This window comes from Poecilia latipinna, unplaced genomic scaffold (assembly GCF_001443285.1).
Source record: "Poecilia latipinna isolate Pla-1442-1.1 unplaced genomic scaffold, P_latipinna-1.0 Scaffold1838, whole genome shotgun sequence".
Taxonomy (NCBI): Eukaryota; Metazoa; Chordata; class Actinopteri; order Cyprinodontiformes; family Poeciliidae; genus Poecilia; species Poecilia latipinna.
In genome coordinates, this window is record NW_015114454.1 from 1 (window position 1) to 25,761 (window position 25,761).

General features: G+C 40.4%; 2 protein-coding genes across 2 annotated transcripts; both read right to left on the reverse strand.

Moving 5' to 3' along the window:
- Positions 1–20: 20 nt before the first annotated feature.
- Positions 21–15,053, reverse strand: eif4g1a (eukaryotic translation initiation factor 4 gamma, 1a; the record flags this gene model as incomplete). Its single annotated transcript, XM_015014662.1, has 21 exons — positions 14,610–15,053; positions 12,770–12,892; positions 12,585–12,671; positions 12,379–12,411; positions 9,813–9,833; positions 9,357–9,536; positions 8,635–8,731; positions 7,274–7,384; positions 6,851–6,993; positions 6,544–6,636; positions 4,821–4,896; positions 3,882–4,721; positions 3,143–3,228; positions 2,839–3,025; positions 2,406–2,539; positions 1,876–1,989; positions 1,397–1,780; positions 1,049–1,195; positions 717–953; positions 387–491; positions 21–295 (listed from the first exon to the last, which is right to left on the reverse strand). Coding segments are annotated over exons 2-21 (3,425 nt in total), but the record flags the coding sequence as incomplete, so codon positions are not given.
- A 2,006-nt stretch (positions 15,054–17,059) lies between these two features.
- tfa (transferrin-a) lies at positions 17,060–24,598 on the reverse strand. Its single transcript, XM_015014680.1, is given in 19 exon segments — positions 17,060–17,370; positions 17,493–17,685; positions 18,261–18,442; positions 18,557–18,624; positions 18,767–18,836; positions 18,839–18,890; positions 18,892–18,917; positions 19,106–19,270; positions 20,215–20,235; positions 20,339–20,435; positions 20,527–20,690; positions 20,799–20,952; positions 21,084–21,247; positions 22,163–22,218; positions 22,361–22,490; positions 23,014–23,205; positions 23,297–23,399; positions 24,257–24,405; positions 24,487–24,598. Coding segments are annotated over 19 exon segments (2,070 nt in total). The 5' UTR covers positions 24,527–24,598; the 3' UTR covers positions 17,060–17,326.
- Positions 24,599–25,761: the final 1,163 nt, after the last annotated feature.

Here is a 25,761-nt window from a genome sequence, read left to right on the forward strand (position 1 = left end):
GTAACGCGTCAGAGAGTAACGCTCGGGGTTTTAGAGGTTTTACTTTTGTGATCTTGCTAAGGCGGGTGATGTCGATGGGTCGATTCTTGGTGGAGATGGGCACCATGTTCCAGCCCTCGTCTTGGGGCTGGGCCGCCCGGCCCCTCGCTGGCGTGTGCGGACCCCGGTTGTCCTTCTTTGACTGCAGCTGCTGCTGGACTTTGATCTGTTCCCGGTGCTCCTCCATCTCTGCGTCTTTATGAATTTGGTCAATTGTTTTGGGACCCTGTTCTCCCCTACGAGGAACCCAATTATTCTAGGAATCGCAAAAGGAAAAGAAATGAATAAATAATCAGCACCACCACTTATTTTTGAGCCGCTTTACTGCAACTTCGGTTATCATTTACCTTTCTTAGGTCCAAAACATCTTGCAGCATGAAGCGGATTCTGGACGAGGTTTTCCTCTCTTTGATGATCTTGTCCATCTGGTTGAAATACTGATCCATACGAGGCTGAGAAAGACACAACATTTATGGCTTTTATATGCCTTTGTTATGATACAGGAAGTAAAATAGTATGTTCATGTACAGTGCCAAAGATACTTTTGTAAGTCTTCTCAGTTCCTCAAGCCATCATAAATAATCAGTGGCCCAGACACGTGGCACAAAGAAACAGTCATCACAGAAGACTATTTGACGTCACCCACTTCCTTCTGTACATGTCGATAACCAACTAACCTTGGCCTTCTCGAAGTCCAGGTCTTTGCCAATGGTGGACAGCAGTCTGCAGAGACACTCCAGAGATTCTTCGTCATGGTTCTTCAGTAGTTTGACCACACAGTCGTGCATGATGGCCTCCGTCAGCATTTTCAGCTTGAAGAGTTCGCCGATGAATTTTATGTTACCCAGCGAGCGCCTTCGAGCTTTGTCTCGGGCCTCTTCCAGTTCCACCCTTAAACGCTCACGCTCCTCGTCCTGCAGAGAAATAAGCAGAAGGTTTGTTTGTGCTTTCGTGGCCACAAGATTGATTTTGTGCAAACAAATTAAGGAGAAAAATAAAAAGAACATACATTCTTGGAAGCTTCCATCTCTTTCTGCTTTTTCTCAAAAAACTCATCATCGTCCTGGTCCTTTTCAAACTCCTTCTGGCAGCGGTTGAGGAGAAGTTTGCGGAAGTTCACAAAGTTTCCAGGTTTATCCGGGGTGGGCACTTTCAGCTGGAGAGGGGCAACAACCAACCAGAGGTTGACTCAATTTAAAATCAGCAGCAATTTGGGGGATAAGCACAGACCGAAAATAGATCATTTCTGCTCTTTCAGTTCCTCAACACCATCATGAGCAATTCAGTGGCCCAGACACGTGGCACAAAAAGTGAGTCATCATTAGAGCAGTGACGGCGTGCACAGCACAAAACTCACCCCTATAAGGCAGCGGCACATGTTGGCGTAGGCTACGGAGAAGTTGGGCTCCGAGATGGCCTTCTCGAAGATGAGGTCGATGGTTCCCTTCAGCCTTTCTTCTGTGTCTATTTTCAGCTCCATCACCTGCTTCATCAGCTCCTGGAACTTCTGCGGGGTGAGCTTGTTCAGGATGCTGCGCAAACGCTTGAACAGCTCCTGAGTCTTCGCCTGCTCAGCGTCGGCCTCTTCGGAGTTGCCGTCTTCGGGCTTTATGGTCGAGGGCTTCCAGGCGTTCGCAGCTTTGTTGAGCTGCACGCTGTCCGTGAGGGACCTGCTGTTGATGATGATGATCTTCTTGGGCTCTTTTCGCAAGCTCTGCTGGGAGCGATGTGACCCAGAGGGCTGAAAGCACAAAACAGAAAAATACGTTTGTTTTTTTGAAATGCAACGTCAAGTTGTAGTAATTCTGAACGGAGGAAGCTGTGATTTTAAATAACCTGGGGTCGTCCTGCAGATTTGCCTCCGAGACCCCCCAAATATGTAGGAGTGAAATCCGAACCCACGCTCATCAGTCGACTGGGATCAACAGGTCGCAGCGGAGTCTTGTTTACCTGGCAAAGTGAAGTAGGCTGTAAAATACTGGTCATAAACCTGCAAAGATGAGTCACCTCTGACTATTCTGAAATCAGAAGAAGAGACGATAAAGTCCCGAAGCAGAGGGATCAACACATTCCATGCACTGTGGTTCCATGCTCACAGGATGGAACTACAGGATGTAGCATAGCTGCTTCAAAATAAAATTACACTTGTTAAAATTTCTTCTGACTTTATTGTCTGCCGATTGCAGTTGAAATAAATAACCAAATTAATTGTGATTGTTTAACTAATTGTCAATTGTCAACTGGTGTACACAGACTCAAAAAAAAGAAAGAACATATTCAGAGCAGCAATAAAGCCAAAACCTTCACAATAAAAGCCTTTTCCTAGTATAAAGCCACGACATGACTCCAGACAAGCAGCAACATACCTCGTCTAGGACAACGTCACTGATGACAGGCAGACCCTCTGGTTTGTGCATACTGGCGCTGCTAAACTGGAAGCCCAGAAGAAACTCTCTGTCATACCGCTTCTTTGCTTCTGGGTTTATTGGCTCCCCCAGGTCTGAGTAGCACACATTTGGGATGCGTCAGTAAACTTGATTCAAGTGAATGCTTAAAAGGTTTAAACTGGATAACAAGGGTAAGTAATGCGAGTAGGAAAAGTGCTGCTTGGAAGGAAGGGAAAGAAAATCACTACAAGATCTCATCAAAATTTCATAGATCTTTTAACTATTTCTTTTTATAAAACGGTTTGAATCTTTTCGGAAACATGATCCAAGTCTCCATGATCATTTTAACATTATATGAATTAGTGAACCAAATAACTTTGACAAAACGCTTCCTTTAGTGCTCTTAACTAACCTTCTTTGTACTGGTATTTCTGCTCAGTTGGCTCGAGCGTGGATTTGAGCTTGTCCGGTTCAGCACTCTGCTTGTCCTCTTTTTCCTCCCAGGTCTCATCTACCGCTTCAGCGGGAGGCTCGGCTGTCGCTGGAGGGCTGACCTGGACTACTGAGGGTTCAGGAACAGGCTTGGCATCCGGCTCCTGCTAAAACATAATGATGTTTAAGTTAGGAGCTTGCAATAGTGATAAAGAGCCATAAAGACTGACCTGTTCTCAAAGTTATGTTACCGTCAGCAACACAGCAGCTGAAGGGAGTCTCACCTCTTTGAAGGCATCCAGAAGGCCCCCAATGGCTTTTTTGTTGAGCTCTTTCATGCTCTTCTTCTTCTTTGGCACAGACGTAGCAGCTACAGACAGAGAACAAGATATTGAACAAAACGGAAGAAATAAAATAAAAAAAAAATAACCTGTTTGGTTTATTCTGTATGCAATAACCTTTTTCCTCTCAATTTCCTCCACATTTATTGGACGTCAGCATGATCTGTTCTGATGTATAATTAAAACAAAAATTTGTATTTTATTATAATTCATGTCTTCACTGCCAAAAGCTTCCCCTTATAACAAACCAACTTCAGCAGCTTGAGCAGATGTCACACTCTTATCTGTAGTTTGTGTTTAAATCTGTATTTAACGGTAATAAAAACACATAGTGGCAGTAAAGGAAGACAGTCATGGCAATTTAAAAATCGATAGATTTCACACCCAAGGAAATACATATCCTTGCTGGCGCCAGTAAAACGATCCCATCATCTGCCTGGAAGATGGCCAAACAATCACGCCGCCATTTATTCAATCAATCCTAGTAGTGGTTTGATGTACATGACAGTGGATCCATTTGACTGCTTTTGTTGTTGTGTTCTAGATATGATTTTATTTTTAAGACGCATTGCTCAGCTCTAGGGCATCTCATAATTAAGGTGAAAACAACAGTGTGGTGTCAATGTCTTTTCTTTTACTACCAACAATAAGATGAAACAAGTGAGAATCACGTCAATCTCACCTTGCATAGTAGTTTCCTCTGGGCAGCTGGCAGAGGCAAGAGGAGCATCTTCAGTTTTCTTCTGCAGCTGCTCTTCCTCCTTTGTCTCCTCCTCCTCTTCTTCTTCTTCTTTCTGTGCTGGTGTCACTGATTCCTGAGATTGAGAAGGGTCGGGTTTGTCCTGGGGCGTAGCGTCAGACACCGGGACATCTTCAGAGAGTTCTTCAGTCTCCTGAGGAAGGCCGTTGGGAAGAAGAGACTCTGCTGGCCGAACCGCAACCAGTTCTGGTTCTGAGCTCTGGTCCGCATCCTCGGCCTGTGAAGCAGCAGGTTCTGGTACAGCGAGGGGCCGAGAGACGTCGCTTGACGGTTTTGCAGCAGCGTCCTCTTTCACAGTCTCCACAGGGGTGACTGCAACTTCAACAGGGGGTTCTGACTTGGCGCTAGCTGTCGGTTCCTCTTTTTCCAGTTGAGCTCCTTCTGGCTTCACCTCTTTCTCTGCAGACGGAGCAGCCTGCGGCTCCTCTGTTTTCACCGGCGTCTCTTGTGCTACCGGTGATGCAGAAGGTCTGACCGGAGCATCCACTGTGTCGGCGGCTTTCGAGCTGACCGTCGTTTCTGCTTCAGCAACACTGCTGATACCTGCTGCTGCTGATGGGAGAGAAGGCGGAGACTGCCGCTCCTTTAGCGACGGGGAAAGTCTCTCTGCTGCGGCCGCAGCGGCCACAGATTGAGTTGCTAATTCAACAGGCGGCGTAAGTTGTCTGTTTACTTCCTGTTTGGTCTCCACCACAGGATCCGTGTTTGCCGGAGCAGCAGGTGGAGGACTTTCAGGGGAGGGAGAAGACTCCGCCGGCTCATCTGTCGAGTGTGAAAATTAGAAAATTTAAAAAAATAAAGCGTGTCGACAGGCTGACAGATTAGCATTTGTTTGCTAATCAAACTCGAATGTTTCCTCACCTCTTCTTGTCACTACAGTAACAGTCTGTCCGACTTCACCATTGGTCTGGGCAATACTTACTTCTGCTACAGATGCCTACGATCAGAGACAAACAGGTTTTTAAAGCAATGCGTAAGATAATCCAGTTAATTTACAGTGACAATTTTTATTGTTTTTTTTAATCTATGAATAAAAAAAAATCTTTCAACTTGTGTGAATGCGAACTCTTCAGACCTGCTAATGTAGATTAAATCACTTTCTATTGCACACTTTCAGTATCATAACGCTCAAGAGCTAAATCAAAAAATATTCCCAAAACTCATTATCTGATCGAAAGGAGCATCGTCAAGAGACACTATAAACTAAGCAACATAGTTTCTCAATATGTCACAATGCAGAGTGGAGATAAACTAATTAATGTTGAGAATTGACGTGACGCTGGCCCCGCCCCCTTGCGGAAGTGGAGCTATCCTCCGACAAGCCAACTGTTTTTATGGCAGACGCAACGGACCTCAATGTGTTACCCGAGACGTTTTTTTGAGTCATTTTGGCCTTATAAACCAACACTGAGGCAAAGACGGCCAGCAAGAAAATTCTCCAACTAATCCTACGTCAAGTCTATAAGGTTATTAGCGGGAAATAACGGAGAAATCAACGATGAAGCCCAAGAGAAAAAATGAGGGACACAACGTCTGGTTGGACGCGAGTGTGAACGCTGAGGGACACAAGCTGCACGTAGAAAATGGGTGAGTAATGACTTAAATAATACCGGCTCGTGAAAATCTGCCTTCAGGAAAATGCTTAGAAACAAACAGCAGCATGAAATGGTGTTTAAATGCTGATATAGCAGTTAACTACCTTCACTTATTGATCTGGAAATGATTAGATGTTTAGCATTGTTGTTTTAATTTAACTGAGTTGTGTTTATTTGACGCTTAGCCGTCAGCTGTCAGTCGTTAGCACAGAGCCTGAGTCGTTTGTAAGGAGTCGTGAGTCATTAGCACGGAGCCATCAGTAAGTGTCGTTATGACAAAAGCTGGGATGTTTACTACAAGTTATCTTTGTGGCGCTGTCTAACGTAGTAGTTTCCATCCATCAGTTTCATTCAACTGTACTTGGAACGCTGATTGGTCAGTTCCTGACAAGTGCCTTGAAATGATTGGGGGAGGATTGCTCTACGTCAGCAAACCTCCCCCATTGGGGGGGAGGGGTCGGCGTCATGTCAATTGACCACTTACACATTTAACAGGGTCTGATTGGTTCTTTAGCAACTGCCATGATCCACTTATCTTTAACCCTGTAAACCAGTTATAGCCACTGCAAATGAGACTCATGACTGCTGTGCTGGAAACTGGAAAAATTTGAAAACGTGACAATTTTAAAGATGAGCTAAGCTCATATTTTATGTATTTTACCAACAACTTTCATTCTTCTAATTAGGGTGTGGGTCCCAGATAAACGCTAATGGATGTTAAACATGGTGCACCAAAATAAAACTGGAAATTATTATGAAAGTGAATATGAAATGTAAAAATAACTAAAGAAAATATGTCTGTGATAAAAGACAGACAGCACATGTGACCAAGATCTGCTGGTCTCTTATGAAGGAGACATGCTATAACTGATTTAGGTGAGTGTTATTAGTGATGTCATCACTGCCTAATAACTAAATTCTCTGTGGGGTGTCAAGAGCTTTATAATGCTCCTATAACACAGAGTTGACTTTCTAAGTGGATGACTGACCTGTGGGGGGGTTGCTGCTGTGGTAGATCTTCCACCCGACATGATCTCCTTTGTAATGTCACGCCCACCTTGGTTGGGGTCTCGTATTGTTATCTGGCAGGAAGAAAATCGGTAATGTTACTTCCTAACATATGCTGGCAGAGGGTAATGATCCAGTCTCTTTTGCGCAATTGTTGCCACACAACACAACACCACCGTCATTTTCAGGTAAAGAGAGAAAGTTCCACGTAGGTGGAACAATACGATTTCTCTCCATTCACTTTTTTATCCTCAGAATGTGTGCTGGCCTTTAGTTGGGAGACGCTACCTGCTTGCGTTCCCTCTTTGGCGGGGCTTGCGGCTGTGTGGGTGCTTGCTGGGGAGGCGGAGCTGGTTGTTGTGGGTTGATCATCACCGGCGCTGGCTGGACTGACGCAGAGTACTGCGGCTGAGCAGGGTAGTACGCTCCCGCTGCTCGGAGAAACAGATGCACAGTTTGGTTGGCAAGGAGATTTCAAAGTGGAGCTTCTCTCTAGTTTTACGCTCAACTCTTTTAATACATTTTCTACTACTACTAACAAATAATACACATGCATTACACCTCAATGGCCCTTTTTTAGGACCTGGCATTTTTTTTTGAAACAGTAGCGACTCTAAAAAGAAAACATGTAGGAATGTAATTAGAGACAGGAAGTGCCACAGATTACTGCCACTGAAGCTCGCTGACCACAAGCGCGCGCACACTACTCACCGGGGTAACGCTGGGAGGTGAGAGGAGCACCGTGGAGAGAGAGACGGCCGTTCTCTCGCCCGCCCCCTCTCCCCCCACCACCCCGCCTCTCCCTCGCAGCAAGAGAGGGCTCTGAACCAACGCAGCAAGGAAAAGGGAAAGGGGAGTGAGGGGCCAGGAGGAGGAGGAGAGGAGAGGAGAAGAGAGGGCAGGAAGAGACAGATGCAGTATGAGTTAATGAGAGGATCCAGAGGAAGCAGGGTGTTAAGAAGGTCCCAGGAAATGACCAACAGTTTGATCCTTCCCGCTCATAGGAAACTTCCAATTTACTTTTGGAAATGATTGACAACGTGGCTGGAGAATTTTGACACAATGGGAAATAAAAGCTATTAGTTGAATAAGTATGAAGAATACTTTAAGAACAGTTTCAAAGTTTTACTGTAGCGTGTCCAGACCACCCAGTTGTCTTCTTTTCTGCTTGCATTCCCTTCATGTATAATGACGAGGCAGAAACAGACAAACAAAAAGATATTATTGACTGATCTGCAACATATTAGTTTGAGTGAATCTAGTCAAAGTGATGGCAGATTTATTTCTTATTTTGGGTGATCATTTTTTATTTTTCAGGCTGACCTTTACTGAACGGTGAATAGCCAGGAAAGAGGGAGGGAGGGGAGAGAACGCACGTCTCAAACGTCCCGAGACCGGGCCGTTTGAATGCTAAAACATTTTAGTTTCAAACCTTTGTGTTAAAACCATAATGCAGTTAAAGTACAATCCAAATCTCACACTATCCCAAGCATATTTATGCCATTATGTATCATGTAAAATATTTACATAAAATATTTTTGAAAATGCATGCTGCAATACACAATTACTTGAAGGTCTGCTATATTTAGATGATGGTTTGAAAATTTAGCACCTAAGAAAAGTTGAGTTAATCGTCCAACCAAATTTGAGTATTATTCAGATTTGGTCCCTTGCAGCATTAGATGCCAATTAACCATCTGAGGGTATGCAGACTCATCTGAAACATGAGCTTTAAAGTCATTTCATGGGACCTACAAGGAAGTGTCAGGTGACTGCAGATAGAGAAAACGGACCAAAGCAGAATCAAGCTAGACCACGTGCAACTGGCACTATGACACTTACAGCAGTATTGTAACACAGAGAAGCACCAGAAATAAAAAAACAAACAAACAAAAAAAACAACCAAGCAAAACCATAACAAAAGCAGTGACAATTTCCAGACAAAGGGTAGAAATTATAATCTATATATTGAGGATAATTTGGGGGGGATTTAGTAACTGTCATCTTCTTCAATGGTAAAACTGAAGGCTGTGCTTGGTTGTTATTGTTGGTGTCAGGGTAAAAATCCTTACCGTAAGCAGAGTATTCTGCAGGACTAGTCCCAGGATAGAAACCTGTGCCGCTGGTCACAGGATACTGTTGGGTAGGAGGCATGTATGGAGTACGGTACTGCAGAAACAACATTGAGAACCAGTAAAAAGCTGCATCCTCAGAAACAAACTGTATAACAACAACAGATGAAATGTTATAAATCTTTTTCAGACACTCAAAGACACTTTGTGTGTTAGTAAATGGCAGTGTTGGAACTGTTTCGGAACATTACAACAGGTAGCAGCCGAACCAAAGAGAACCCACCAGAAGGTCCCGTGGTGGAAACTGCATGCAAATACGATTCTCACAGCATAAAGATTTAACAATTCAAAACCACGTCTGCAAAACTTTAATTCAACAAAATCGTGTTCAAAATCGAGATGCCCCATTCAAATTTGAACTCTTATGATATTGTCACATATTGATTTGCTATTCGAATCTATATTAGTAGTTTATTTTACAGCATGTTTAATTGTTTCCTTTAGTTTTAGATGCTAGATTATAAATATCTTACATTTTTAGCACAGTTAAAATTAGTTTTAATATTAACTTTTTTTTTTTTTTTTTAATCTGTAGATAGAATATCTAATTTTCATACAGCAGAGTGGGCGTACGCGATTAAAGATGACTTTAAAAAGACAGTCAAAGCCGGTCCCAAACCAAAACCCAGCTGATGGCTGATAATTAACTCGATTTAACCAACCTGTCCAGATGGGATAAAATAGCCCTGAGGAGAGCCACCGAAAGGAATCTGCTGCTGGGGGATCATCATCATCTGGGAGCTGGTAGGGTACACATGCGCAGGTGCAACAGGTCGAGGGCCGCTGCTTGTCTGCACCCTAGGAGCGCTGGCGGCCATAGTGGGTCGACTCTGATAGTAAGCCTGGAGAAAACACGGAAACTAGAAAACATTAGAAATAAAGCAAGAGAATTGAGAAAAATGTCAAAAATCTCCCCAATTATGCTATGGCTATAGCCCATTTATTCACATATGGTGAGAACGTTTTGGTTGGTGCATTGGTCCTATTGCATCACAGCACCTGCTAATTTCTGCATCAAGCCGAGAGCTTCAATATGGAATCTTCACTGCTTATTCAGTCTTGTTTCCCTGACGGGTTATCGAAGTTAGGAGAGGAGGGGGGAAGAGAAAAGCGGTTACCTGCAATGCTCTGTATCCACCCTTCAGCCGCACAACACGTGAGCAGAGAGCAAGAGAGGGAGTGAGATTAAGGAGAAAATGAAGACTAGAGACAATGAGGAAGGTTGATACTGCAAAAACATTTAAAAAAAAAAGAAAAGCGAAGGCTGTGACAGGAAGCAGTGTGTCCCAAGACCATGGTGACAGATGAACATGCAACTCTGTGAAAAGGTCCAATATCAAGGTGCATAAATAATTTTTAAGGTGTTTGCAGAAACTGGTGTGAAATTACAGCAAGTAATTAATGTTTCAAAATGTTTTTTTTTTTTTTTTTTTTTTACCCACCGTTTAATCAGCCTTTTTTATCTTTGTGGTTTCATTTGCAACAGTGTTCTCAATGTCGATTCCAAACTTATCTTTTTGTTAAATATTTCCTTGACAGCAAAACAGCAACACTTGAGCTCCTACTAGTAGGTATTTCTGAAATTTCTTTTAAGACTATCTCAGCCTCATTACAGTGCAACATATTTACCTCTCTAAGGTTGTTGAAAATCTTTGCAGATGCTCAGAGCCAGGTTAATCCAACTGTGGAGCGCATTGTTACAGCTCATTACATCTGGCCTCCTGTTTGTCTATCACTGTGTGTGATCTATCTGCCTGCGACTTCAGATTATGCGTGCGAGGCAAGCCGTTTAGGGGCTTCTATGCCGACTAAGTCACCAGCTCCGTTGCACCCTAAAACCCATTTGTTTGTTCTGCATTTCTCACGCAGAGCAAACCACAGGCAGCGCGCAGCTCCACATTTTACCTCTGAGTCATGGAGACTCGTTATTTTCTTTAAATGTTTCCTCCACCCCCTGCAATCTGTCTGCACCCACGACATACTCCCTTTAGGACGATAAAGTTGATCTTATCCTTATGCGAAGTTGCAGGTCGACATTGCGCAGTTACGCCAAGTTAACTTTTAAAATGGACAATAGTTCCTAACGGTCTGGGGTCTTTTTTTCCTGGTTTTTTCTGCTCATCATCTCCCGACTTTCTCGATCACCACTTAACCTAAACAGACGGGCGATGTGCAAAAACAAAAACCCATCACGGACTGTGTGCGGAGAAATATGTGGTTGAACAATGTGAAGCTATGTGAAATAAACGAAGAATTGAGGTCTAGGATTTTTCCTCAGGCATTTTTTGCCCTTCCCCCCTATTCTAATCATTCCAGGTATATTTGCAGCTCTAATTCTAACGAATGATCCAACAAGTATTAAACTTGGCTACCAGAGCAGCTTTAATATGTTGGAAAGACAAGCACAGAGGAGTCATGACAGAGACAGCATGAACTGGGATAGCAAAGCAGTAACTTCACTTAATAAAAGACGAATGTTTGACATTACCAGACAGTCAGCCAGAAACTTCCTGGATCAAAAGCTTCTGTCGCAGTAGAATGAATAACCAAAAACCTGACACTGTTTAATTGCATGCACTAAAAGTAGGTTATTATATAAATATCAAAAGGTTGACTCCCAGGTTGGTTTGATTTTAAGTGATTTGTACACATTTATCTGTAAAAATGAACAGAAAATTAATAAAATCCTCCTGCAGAGCTAATTCTTCTATTTTGAAAGGATGATAAATATTTCCAAAAAAAAAAAAAAAAAAGTCTAAAACAAATCCACTCAGATTGTACATAAGCAGAAATACAGAAATGCCAGCAGTCGCTTTGAGTGATGATCTATGCGCCATGAGCCGTGAATTTAGCTTATTTTATTGGTCCTGGCAGTTACTTGAAATATTAAACGCTCACAGTGAGATGACATTATGACTAATCATCCAGGCAAAGATGCACTGATCTTGTGGTTTGCTTGCAGTGTTTTAAAGAAAGATATACTAACTAACTCCCCTTGAGAAGACACCAGGATGACAAGTCAATAAATGAAACTGGAAGGTAAAGAAGGAAATCACAATTACCGAGATCAGGTGAACCCGATTTGAGATAATGGACAAAAATATAAGCCATTATACCGTAAGAGATATTTTTCCCCTCAATCTACAAGCAGTTAAAGTGGAATCCAATAATATTTTTATCTTGCATATTTTGGAGATGTAACAAAAACTCATGTCGATATCAAACTGATGAAGACAATACAAAATCCGTGGATTACAATTTTTTTATTTTATTCTTTGCTAATTCTAGCAAAGACATCGTCATAAAAACTGCCTTAAAAAAAAGATGCTCATTCTGCCATCTAGCAAATTGAAATTTTTTTTTGGTAAATCTAATTGACCTAAAGTTTAGCTAGTTTTAGGAGAATTTAATGGACAGAGGAAGTTGACAAAAAAAAAAGTTTTATGGATACTGAATAAAATAATTAATGGGTCTACTTTTTAAACACTGTGTTACCCTACTGGAAAAAAATATCAACTGTGGTGTGAAGAAATGCATCTCAAGAATGAAGTGTCAGCCTAAGAAAAAAAGAAAGAAACTAAAGACGATTTTTGGGTGTAATTTCTAAAAATGTGGTCGTGAGAACATGCATTACACTAAAGGCAAAGAAGGGATATATATGGACAAAGTGAGGAGAGTTAGTACCTGTTGGTGTAAAGTACGAGGCCCTGTAGCAAACTGGGAGGACAGCAGAAAAGAGTAAAGAGGTCACAACAGACATTGAAGGCAGACAAACACTAAGCCAAAGCAATGCAGCAAAAGAAGCCATGTCAGAAGTCCAGGTGAAAGAGCGGGAAAGACTTCCGGCGCAGCACATCAAATCCCAAAACCCAACCAACATGAAGAAATACCTGTCTCGGCTGCTGTGCGGAGTTCATTTGTGGAGGTGGAGGGGTGGCAAAAACAAGAGAAGGTGGTTGTCCGGGGCCGTATGCAGCCTGGAGGAAAAAAAAACAAAAAACAAAAAACAGAATAACTTTATTACAGATCTCCAATTTCCTCAATCAATACATTCCACCCAGAAGGTAGGCCTCACCTGGGTTAATCCAGGAGACGGGGAGGGATTTGGGACAGAGGTGGGTCCCGTTATAGGTTGTGGTGGTTTGTTCATTTCACGTTCTTTTATTCGTCTGCATTAGGGTGGCTGTGTGTTGCCAGCCTTTGAGAGAGAGAGAAAAAAAAAGAAAAAATGACAAGTATTTCAACATCTAAATAATGTGTTTAAAAAGGTTTCCAATTAAATCACAGTTATTACAAAAATAAACTGCCTATAACTGAATAATTCGAGGCATGGGTGCAACATGTTGCCCAATTATATTTGCAGCAATAATGGGTAAGAACACCACTGTATGGACACATCTCTAGTGTGGCACCACCACTAAGCAAAGAGGGTGTGGTCTGTGGGCTTTGCCCAAGATAAAACCATGACCACCACCTCCCACACGTGCATATTGTGTATCCAAAGCATTAAGCATAAACACCAGTTAAAGTCAAAGAAACATTAATATAAGTACAATTTAGGTTTTGTCCATCCAAATCTTTACAAAAGACAAGGGGCATACAATGGCAAACGGGGGAAGCTACTAATTGCTGGTTCTACTGGTTTAAAGACATATTTGGCTGACAGAGTAGCTGTCAGGCAAATATGTCTTTAGCTAACAGCTAAAGACAAATTCCAGTATGTTTAAGAAAATGGATACCTCAGGTCAAAGGGCATTTGCTGTGTTAACAGTGTTGTGCTAGGTCCATGTGGGCAAATAAGCTGTACAAGTACCGCGAGTTTATGTTAAGGTCGATGAATTTTCAATTAAACACAAAAGAAAAGCTTATTAACATTTTAAAGATCGTACATAACAACAACATGAAGGAACTGCAGTGGAAAAACTGATGTTTCGAACAGGCATGACATTCTGACACAGGAACCGTCGTTAGCTGCTAGCTAGTGCCATGCTTTAGGGGTTTAAGCCACAACTCTACCATATGGTTGTGAAGCGTGCAGTGACGGATAGCCGGCGTGCGAACCCTCATTAAAGATGACGGGTGTTCAACGAAAAGATTATTATGTCTTAGCAAAAATGTGGGTTAACATGAATTTTACCGACCCGCTAGCGTGGCAGGCGCTCGTAAATCGTAGCTACCAGCCTGCGTGCTAACGTTACGTGTCCCGCTACCACAGACATTTTCTGTAGTTACGCTACGTGGCTCAGTCCGCATTTAACCCCGGAGTACATGGCGTTCAATTTGGTACGTACTAATAATGGGCGACACGTTTTGTCGGAAAACGCGAGAACGAGGAAACAAAGTGTTCCCGAGTAAAGTGGCTGACACGTTCTGGTTACTGTGGAGCTATTGTTGGTGAACGTCAGCTAGCCGTTTAGCGCTGAGAGTGAGATGAGCAAATTAAACAGGCCCAAAAAGCCACACGATCAAATGAACCCATCCAATCTATCATTCAACCATGTCCTTAGCAGATAATAATTTCACTGGTAACTTCGTATAAAACAAAGCTTTGCAACAAAGGCGCTGTCTGCACACATGATATAACAGGGTTAACACCAAAACGAGGTAAGAAGTAACTGATGAAAATAACCGGTGAAGATTAGCCACCAACTGTCATTTCAGCGAACCTCAAGATAACTTCAGTCAAACACCGCGAACAGCAGCTCAAAGTATAAGCACTCAATTAATAAATGTTAAACTGAACTGACTGCAAAAGTTTTTCTCTGAAATAAAGCAGCATTCATCTGCTTGCTACCCAAGCAAATGTGCTGACAGCCGGCCGGGCCTGCTCAACCTGCATGCCTTTGACAAAACTAATACCTAGCTAGAGTGAACGTAAAGCTAGCATCAACAAGGCTAACCGGCCTAATTCTTACCAGGTACCAACAGTGTCAGGGTCGTAAATTGGGAACTTGGGGTATCAGCCTCTGGTCAGTCTTCTGTTGGTGAAAGTTTGTTTGCTTGTCCTTCCTGCAACAGACGAGTGAAGCCCTTCTTGGCTATTGACTTTAGCGAACTAGTTGGCTAACCGGCAGATGGGGTGAGTGCTACTGATGTCACTTCGGTTTAAATCCCAGGATGTTCAAAAGTGACAGTGGTTTAAAAAATATATAATAATATCGCTCTTCGGGAGTGCTATTGATAATTGCGATAACTCCCAAATAAGCCTCTGGACTGGAGGTCCATGATCAAGGCGTCGATGGTGACGGATTGCCGGTTAGATTTGTACTCTCTCGTACGCAAGGCTTAGAGAGAGGCCATAGTGCGATGTTTCTGCTGCTCGGAGCCGGTGCGCCTCCAAGTCGCATGGGTAAGTTCCGGGGAAATTACAATTTGATGCCGGTTCCTTGGTCATGTGACACTGGAGAGTAAATCATTTGAGGAAGCGTAGAAGAAATATTTTTATTGTATAAAATGAAATAAAAAAAAAAAGATAATAGATGTCTGAAAAATAAATAAATAATAGCATACAGTAAAAATGTTTTAGTCTCAGTAATGGAGGGTTCAAAGGATATCGAGTTTGATTCGCTTTTCTGCTATTATTCCTTTTTTTCCCTCTTCTTTTTGTGAACCTAATTTGTTTTCAAGCAGCAAATAACCACTGGAATATACAAAATGCTGCACCATTATGGAAGCAAAATTATATTTAAAAACAGAATTAAAACAAAATTTACATGAGACAAAAAAAAATCCACAAAATATTACAAATATATAATAATAATAATAATAATAATAATAATAATAATAATAATAATAATAAATGTTCTGAATAATCACCATTAAAATATGTTGATAGTGCATGTTGAAATTATGCTTAAAAAGTAATCAAAGCAAAATTTATTCAATTATCCTAAAAGTTAGATTAAGAATAATCATTTTTATTACATGACATACATAGAGAAACTCAAAAACATCCCACAAAGAGTTATTAAATTACTTGTTTCACTTGTCCAACCAATTAACTGAACTGCAGAGAACTGTAACTCCAAAAGTAAGTGAAAACATCATAAATAATAAAAAGCCCAATATGCTTCAGAATTGAACTAAACAATTTGTTTTACCTCTAATATTGTTCCTATTTCTGGATTCATCTATTTGCATTTTCCCTCTGTAAATTATCCAATTACTGATTTGTTTCTCAAATTATTCTAAAAAATTTAGTTTTGTATTTCACAATAATTTGCAGTGGAATAAAGCAATAATAGTAATCAAATATTTTTAAAAATATATTTGTTTATGTGTCTTATTTCAGTGTGCATCACTATTTTATTATACATATATAAGGAGGAGAGTCTTTCAGAGCATGCCAGGAGAGGAGTGCACAGACTGGACCAGCTTGATTTTCAGAGATAAAAAGCGACCTAAGCATATCAGTGATACAGAAGTCCTCTGCCTGCTGCACATTGCCAATTTACATGTGTTACATTAGGTTCAACATTGTGGTTTCAATCTGATGAATTTTAATAAATATTCTTGAGTCCTCATGTCCGATTTGGTCTTTGGAAAAAGGTTGATCTGTTGGCTTTGTGCAGTGGTGTCCAATCATTTTGGAACAGGAAGGGGTATTTTCCTTAACTGAGTCCAACTGAAAGACAATCTCTCATTATAATCCACTGATGTAATTCTGTAATTTGACAAAGCCTTCCACTTTGCTGCGCACAATTATGTTGATGCTGATACACTAATTGTTGACTGCTTATTATTCGGTAGTGAGTAAATTGAATCCCAGAATTTAATTCACAGGTTTCATCCTATGAAGGCACCATGTTTAGTGACCCATTCCTTTACAGAAGTTTGTAGAAATATACATCCCTGCCTCCTGGATTTTATAAACATGGAAGTGATTGGAACAACTGGATTCAATTACTTTGAGAGTGACCCGGGATGTTTGCTAATAAAGTACCTTCAAACACAATTCAAATTTTCATCTCTTTAGACTCACAATTCAAATTCCTTCAGGATAAAAGCTTTATGATCTGCAATACCAAAATGTTCAAATTTCAAGGAGTTTAAGGGAAGACTTTCAAAAGTAGGAACTCAATGCTAATTGTAAAGCATGTTGGCGGCAGCATCCTGCTGTTTTGCTAACAGTGGCACTGATGCAACGCCACAAATGGGTGGAATGATGAAGTTGGAGGACTGCCTTGTTTTCTTCAACTTCACACAAACTCAACAGCGAGACGGTTGAAACTTGAACAAAATGCCTGTGATCAAAGTGAAACTTGCTATAGAAAATGTAGCCAAATATTAAAAATATAGGCTCATTTGAGTGAATAAGGACATATAACTTAGAAGTGTTAAACAGAAACCACACTATCCACAAAGAAAAGGTTTGACAAGTTTTATTTGGGAAAAGTCAGACACTGAACAAAGCAAAGTTGATCAGTTAAAGTTGGAAGTTACAACAGCTACAACGACTTGGTCACATGGAAACTGATTTGAAGTTTGTAATATTTCTGTGCTGATTGTGCATTAAAAAAAAACAGGCAGCAAGATCAGTTTGAACAAGGTGATGTGATTTGGGAGGTTGAGTGTAGGAAGTGTAGTTGAATCACTGATGTCCAACTTGGGTGGAAAACTGTCAGTGACACTTTTAAGGTTGCTGACAGGCATGGAAAGTGCAAGATTTCTCCAGATCTGTTGAGAGGAAAGAAATCAGTATATATTCAGATGCTGAACAGAAATGCATTCCACAAGCAATACATTTTAAAAAAAAAAAAAATTGTAGTCCACTTAGTACAACTGAGATTAGCACGAACCTGAAGCAGTGTCAGCGCATTGTCTGAGTGAGGACATGGCGTTCATGTACTCTTGTCCCAAAAACTGGTCATAGGTTTTTCCTGAAGTAACTTCCTGGAGACATTTGGTGGAGTCCTTGAAGAGGAGGTTCTTTCCATTGGCGGACTGGAACATTCTGAACGTAGAATCACTGCCACCGGTTCCAAACTTGGTCTGTAAAGACAATGCAAAATTAGGTTTTCATAATTGCTGTGTTTTACTGTACTGTTTCATTATGGTTGCGTTGCTACTGACTTTGAGAGCTGTAACGTAAGTTTTCTGATCTATGCTCTGCTTTAAACAAAGTCAAACAGCGTTCCACTGCATAGAAAAGACTCTACTTCAAAAGTAATATATTGTGAGATATAAACACATCCAAACATCATGTTAAACGTGAAGGAAAATTAGTTAACATATGGCTATACATGACCTCATAGTAATGTTTAATTTTTTGAAAACTGATTGAAAATTTGCAGGAAAATATTTTAAAACCAAATAAAATTTTCATTCTGCTTTGCATTAATTAATTAGTATGGTTCCTGCGCAAGCAAAATGCAGAATGCATTTTATTGTAAAAAAAAAAAAAAAGAACAAAAGCTACGACAAAAAGTAAATGTTATTTTCATTCTTTTGAAACAAAGTGTAAACTATTATGTGAATATTCAACTCTCTTTTGCTTATTATGTGGGGGGGAAAATTCAGCCTTATACATTTGAAACCTACAATTGCCTTTAATGTTCGTCACTGACCTGTTGGTCTTGCAGGATGCGGACCACTTTGTCACGAACATCAGGCCGAGTTACCACAGCGTGTGCCGGGACAGCAGCCAAGTGACAAGAAACAAAGTCCTCGACTGGCACTGGATCCTTTCCAGGGCAGATCAGCTGGTAGTCGGCAGAATTCACACCACGAGCCCAGTCAGGACCATTACCTTTGATGAGAAAAAAACAATGAAACATAGAGGGATACAGAGGGATGCTGAAATTTTCCAGCTAGCAATTCAGCAAAGAGGCAGAGCATAATCAGGTCAGTTCATGTCTCTTACCATCACTGTTTTCTGAAACGATTGAGTGTTTAATGAAGGCAACGTCACCAGCACCCTCTACCAGACATCTGCAACAATAAGCCATACATGATTTTATTCTAAATGAAGCGTTCCTGAAATAGATCTCAAAATGTTAGCATGATCAAAAAAAATTTTTAAAATCCCAAAGGCATTCAAAGCTTTACAGGATCACTGCTAAGTCTTTGGTACCTGAAAGCTCCAGCATAGCCGTAGTACTGCTCTTCAGCACTGGCTTTGCACTTGGCTTCATCTCCCACGGCTTTGCCGCTGCCTTTACACTCACGGCAGAATGGAGAGTTGGCTTCGGCTCCGGGGGCACAACCGCTGGAGAAGAAAGTATCTGCGGAGAATCAGAGGATCATCCATCAGCTGGGCTGAGAACTTCCTTTTCAACGAGGATTCTTATTAAGTCCACAAAGAATCCTTCCACTGAGTTTTCTTGTTATTAGAACAAATTGTGTACCTTGTATTTAAATGTTATATAATCACTTTGTACTGTACTTTTTCCCAGTTGACTGTTTCACTTACCAAACTGACAGTTTTTAGTCTGGGCATAGATGTGACCCATCGGGATGTTCCAGCCAGCTGTCCTGCCAATGCCTGTGTGGCAGGATTTCTTTCCCTGCAGATTTGCCCAGGTCACCCCTGAAGACTTCTTTACCACAGCAACAGCATAATAAGAGGAGGCTGTGTCTGTGAAATCAAAAAATACAAAGGAGATTGGTTCTAGCAACAACAAAAAAAGTCTTAAAATATTGCTTCAAAAGAGAACATAGTGACTTAATTTGTGAGAGACCAGTGTGAGTAGAGGATTTAGATAAGTTTAGTGACCTCCTGAAATAAAATCTGCCAGTAAAGAAACTTTTAATGCTCACGGTTTTTCTGGTCTTACACAAGTTTTTACACGTTTAACATTTGCTAAGTAGCAAAAAAAAAAAAAAAGAATTTTGATTGGACATTATGTGATAAATCAGTACAAATTTGAATGGTAAGAAAATAGAAGAAAGTTATTATTTAGATTTTTTTTTCTTTTTACAAATGAAAATGTACAAACTGTGGTAACCAAATTCAACCCACTTCACATTAAGTCTTTTTTTTTTTTTTTTTACAACGGATTGCCTCCTTCTAATTAGTAGCTATAGTCCATGGTTGTATATTTGAATCTCAATATAAATACATCTAAACACATAAATTATTGAAGAAAGACTATTAAAGGCAAAAAACAGGTCGACCTATCGGGGGGCGGGGGGGTTCCTACATCAGGACAATTTGAAAGACTTAACAGCTGTGAAAAGTGATTCTACAAAATTCAGACTCCAAGGTTCTGAATACATACTGTATGAATGTGGTGCTTTTCAGATTTTCAAGTAGGAAATAAATTAGAATAACCATGAATCCTTTTTGTTCTACTTCGCAATTGTGTTGGCTTAACACATAAAATTAAATTGAAGACATTGAAATTTATGATTATATCTTGACAAAGTACAAAAAAACGTTCATCATTCTTTTAAAACACACTAAACTACTAAAACCAAAGTTTTCTCCAACAAAATTGTTCTTAGTTCGTTGACACCAGCCAGGCTTAACTACATACTGAAACAGCTGTAAAAGTAGACAAACCAAGATAGTTTTAGTACCTGGAGAAGAGCCACACAGTTCTGTGGAGAGACAGAGAAAGGTGAAAACATTACTGTTTTACCGTACACCACACAAAAGTTCTCACGATCCGTCAGTCTTCGTGTGTATCCGTAGGCATCATACCTTGCTGGTACTGCTCCACCATGGCAGGAACCAGACCACACTTTCCAGCGGTGTACACCTGTCCACCGTCCACTGCCATTGCGTCTGCCTCTTTGCGCTGCGGGACGTTTCAAACAAAGCGCACTTAGAAACAAAACAAAAACGTTCTCCTTTAAAGTAGCGTGGAACATGTTTCTTCCTGGTCGTACCATAATCTTCTTGAAGCAGTCCTCAACGGTCGGGGCGTTCTGACACTCAACAGAGGCGGTGTCTTCAGTCACGCTGTTGATGCTCCACATGTCGCACTTTGCAGTCTCAGCATGGCCCACAGCGCACCATCTGATGCTAGTGGATTCAGATCCTGCGCTCTGCTCTGGAGAAGGAAGTTAAGCAAAGACCGTGTGTCAGACATGGCTGACAGAGCTGGGTACAAGTGTGGATCTTATTATTTCTACCACTCGGATTTTTTCCCCCCTTTTACCTTTCCTGAGGGAGTGGATGATGCTCACGTAGTCAGCACCCAGATACAGGAAGGAGTCTGTGTTTGGAGGAACACGCACCAATTTCTGTGTTGAATCCTTGAACATCAGATCCTTGGCAGGGCCGTATGCTTCAGAGGAGAAGAGGTTGAAGTTCTGAAAAGCAAGAGAGTCGAATCACAATGAAAATATAGTTTGAGTCAGCTGATTCACATGCAGTAATTCCTTTGTTCCTTCCTCCTATAGGAGGGATTCTCTACTCTTTCCTCAAGCTGGGTTAACTTTACCTGTACTCCACTGAGGCTCTCCCAGATTAATTTCGCCAGCTCTGGGTCCTTGCGAGTGATGACGGCGTGAGCAGACACTCTGGCCAGGTGGCAGGTTTTATAGCTATCAATGGTGGCTCTTGTGTTATCCAGACAAAGCAGCTCATAATTGGACTTCTCAGAATCTAAACAAGGGAAATTAAAAAAAAAAAATCTTACTTCTGTTTATCTAAATACATTTTGGATTATGAATGTTTATGACAGTTATCATGAAGTGTCATTCGGTAAATAATGACACTTTTAATGCAAAGTTGCTCTAAAAGTTGCATTAAAAGTCCATTAAAAGTGCCAACTTTGCATGATTTTGTAAATAATGACAATTTATTCATTCATAAGGACTTCTTTATGTTTATGACAGATGTTATGTCATGTTTATGACAGTGTCATGTCAGTCTTATGCACACCCCTTCAAATAAAGTGTTACCCAATTTTCTTTTAAAAATGTCTTTTAGTGATAAAAAGTATACCCATTGGAAGCTTTTTATTATATTATCTTCAAATGTTAACACATTTGTAAGGAAACTTAATTTGCGCGTTGTGTAGAAGAGTTAAGTTTGCATCCATGACAAGCTTGCTAAATCCACTCTGCCAAAGGCAAAATGTTTGTTTTGCTATTGGCTTTTGTTTTCTGCCTTTAATCAGATTGGATGTTTGAACTTTGAATCAACAAGATACGTTAGCAATTTAACAATTTGTTCTTTTAAATAAAACAGGGGCCTCCCAAGCACGTAGGAGAACCTACAGAATAGCCAGGCACCTCCTCATGTTCGGTCACCAGCGTGGTCACACACTGCTGTGGGATGAAATACCAGAACAGCATGACCCAACTAGTGTAGAGTGGGGTCGAGTTATGGACTCCAGGCATTTTTGTGCAAAGCATATTATGCATGTGTTGCAGATGTGCTTGAAAATTTCTGTTTTGTCTTTGATTTTAAAGGGAAAATGTAAAAAACAATATATAAAACACAAACAAAACTGAATCGTCAGTTAAAACTGAATTCATTAGAGCTGAGCAACATATTAAAATATATGACACTGACCAGGTACAGTGAGGTGCTTCACGAAAGCTACTTCGCCTGCATCTTCAACCAGACACCTAAAACGATAAACAAGTGAAAAACAGAAAAGCAAACAGGAACGACAATGTAACCACCTGATGTGAGACGAGAATTCACAGTGCATGTCAGTGATTGATAAAGGGCCGTTGGGAATGTGTGAAGATACTATCAAATACTAACTGGAAGGCTCCGGAATAATCGTAGTAAGGCTCCCTTTGGGACCTGGAGCAGTCTCCCTTGCACAGTTCGCACAGCTTGGAGCCTCTTGTGGCCCCTGGGGCACAGCTTGCTTGGAAGAAGGTGCTCACCGCTGAAGAAAAAAACAATATAAAACAAAACATAAATTAGTTAACTAACACAAACAAAAACATCACCTGTTCAATTCTTTCTAAACATTTTCGAAAACTGAAAAGTCACATGTAAAGCCGTTACAAGGTCCAACTTTTTCAGTGACCCTCATCCTTACATAACTGTTCATACTTTAAAGTCCAAAGAAACTAAACGTTACATAAATGTAACTTTTCATTACATTTTCACACATTAACTTTCACTTACTCATGCCCTCTCAGACTTATAAGTCAGTGTGTCTCTATCAACTGTCTTGGTGCTGTATTAATTCAGACTAGTTGGTCCCTTTTCAGCTATTCTCATATAACTCTTTTTTTTTCTACTCAGCACCTAAATCTTCTCAAAAATTGGTTTCAAAGTTTGTTGCATTTCCCCAAATTGTAACCTAAAGCACACAAACACACTCGGAAGGTGTTTGCTAACTTTTACTTCAGGGCTAAATTTACAGGGGGAAAAAAATAAATAAATAAAAATGAAGCCCTCACCCTCCTCAATGGGTTTGTCCTCAATGCCAGCCCACTGAAGGATATTCCGTGAAATCAGAGTTCCAATGGGAATGTTCCAGCCGGCAGATTTCCCCAAACCGGTGTGGCAGGATTTCTTCCCTCCAAGGTCCCTGATGCCAAAGCCGGTTCCCTTCTTCACCACAGCCACAGCATAGTAGCAGGTGTCAGAAGCTGAATGTGTTAAAACAAAGTGTGATTAGAGTGGTCACTCATTAAAACTGCCCAATTATGGCCGGCAAAAACAGCCGGTAAATGTACGTACTCTCGCCGTAGTCTTCGGCAATGATAGGGTGGAGATCATAGTTGTTCAGTCCTGCTGTGTAAACATCTCCTCCATCCACTGTGATTGCATCTGCTTCACTTGCCTGTCAGAAAGGAGCAATTCAGAATTAACGTGTCTAATTTCTCTAACTGGATATGCGTGTTTGTGTACTTTATCCGAGTAGCAATGAAATTCTGAATTTGACCAGAAAATGGAGAAGTGTTATTATTTCAACAGTAAAACGAATGTATTTGCAACAGTTTTGCCCTCGAAAGTCAGTGTTTGCCCACAGTGAAACGTTTTTAGGAAAACAATTTCCCGTCTGTTTCGTGGCCGTCATTAACTTTCTTTTGCTAAACTCGGATTGTATAGGTTGGAGATACCTTCCTTGTAATAAGCTTTGCTTTTAACATGGTGCCACAATAGTTAGTCAGTGTTGGTGTTTCTTTCTTTTGTTTTTGTTTTTTTGTCTTTAAATAATAGAACTTGTTGAAATTGAGAAAATGGGAGAAGGTGATGTGTTATTTAATTATAAAATGAATCTAAATCTGTTTCAGTATTCTTTTTTTGAACCCTGTCATTAGTCTTTGCAGGTCTCTTCATGAAAGAAATGTACACAGCCTTCTGTTTAATGTCATTCCTGTCATTCATTTCATTCAGCAATAACAGTGTACTGTTCTTATGTCAGCACTCCTTAGGAGCCTATGGATGTCGCACAGCTATCGCCATTTTAATAAGCATTTATTAGTATCAAAACCACAGCAATAACTGTTCAACAAGTGGCAGATTCTTATCTAGAAGCAAGTGAAAACAATCATGCATTCATGCACGCGGGAGCACAGAAGTGATGTTTGGGTTCTAAAGAGAGTATTCCTCACTCTAATGAACAGTCTGGGTCATTTTGAACTGCTGATGGTATTTATGAGTTAACGTGACATAAAATGAGTGTTATATCCTCACCTTGATTGCTATAATGCACTCAAGGGTGTTTTCCTTTCTCACGCAGGAGAAGGCTTCAGATGCAGCTGCAAGATCCATGCACTTCCTCAATTCTTGATCCGACTTTACGCACCATCGCACCTTCGCAGCCGGGGCCGCGAGCACGGCAGCTGTAAGTAAAGAAATATTTCTGTAAGGATTAGTCAACATAAAATTAAAACTTTTTTTTTTAAATTGTAAAGGTCTTTTACCAAGGCATCCAAGCAGCACCACAAGGAGGAGAGGCTTCATGCTGGTGGACTGTGGGGTCTCCTGACCTGTCGGACAGAGCACACTTTCTGTAACGGGGCCGTGGCTTTTATAGCAGAGCCGACCGGAGCTGGCCAAGAGATAAAATACCACAGTTTGCTCAGGTTTCCTAATGTGAAGGCGCCTGTGTACTTTGGTGTGCTGATACACGGGGAAAACAGAGGCCTGACCTAAGTTTCCACATAATGGAATTTCACATCGCTACAAATCAGTTCAGATAACAAAAGTAGCCATGTTTTCCACACATCTGGAGAAGTGGTTGTCTTTTTTTTTTCTTTTTTTTCCCAAGTTCAGTTCACAGGATTTAGATTTTTTTATGTTATGTTGATGCTTTAATTCTAATCCACCCTTCAGATGGCCTTTGTGGTCAAAACAGTGAATAAGCTGACTTGGTCATCACCTTTGCAAATCGGGCAAAATGTATTTGTTAGAGACAAAACAAGCAGCAAATTGTCATTAGGCAAAAATAAATAAATAAATAAATAAATAAATAAATAAATAAATAAATAAATAAATAAATAAATAAATAAAAATCTGGACTCTTTCATCACAGATTTAATATATGTGCATGTGTTTATTTCTGTTTTGTTATTTTGCTATCTATTGCGATAAGTTCCAGGTTCATTTAGTCACTTTTACATTTTCCTGAAACAGTTTTACAAATACGTCAAGAAAAGCTTTAGAGCACTGTTTATTTATTGCAAAAAACAATGTTTGCATATGCTTTACTTCCCTTTGAACACATTTTATGTTGAAAACTAGTTTCTTTGGTCGAATCAAGAAAGACTTCACAAAGAAAAGCAAAACAAGCAAAAAAAAAAATAATTATATTTTAAAACACTTTACATGTTTATTTAAAGTTGTGATTTGTACCAGCTAGTGTCATGTTTATAAAGTCAATATTACCTAATGTGCCAGATAAAATATTGCAAAATCTCTTTTGTAACGTCTTTGGAAAATCAAGGATCTCATGCTGCACATGTGGATTGATCATTTTCACCATTATTTCAACGACTTCACATGAGATAAGAAGGATCTGTGGTATGAGACAATAATCCAATTTATCTTAATGACCAATATAGCTAGTTGCTTTAGTGCTTTTAGTGTTTGTTACTTTGTGCATCTTATACATGTTTTCATACCATACTTGAGGTTTTATGCTAATGGGACAATAAGTGTTATGTCTATTTGTCAGCTATAGATTTTGCAAAATTCTA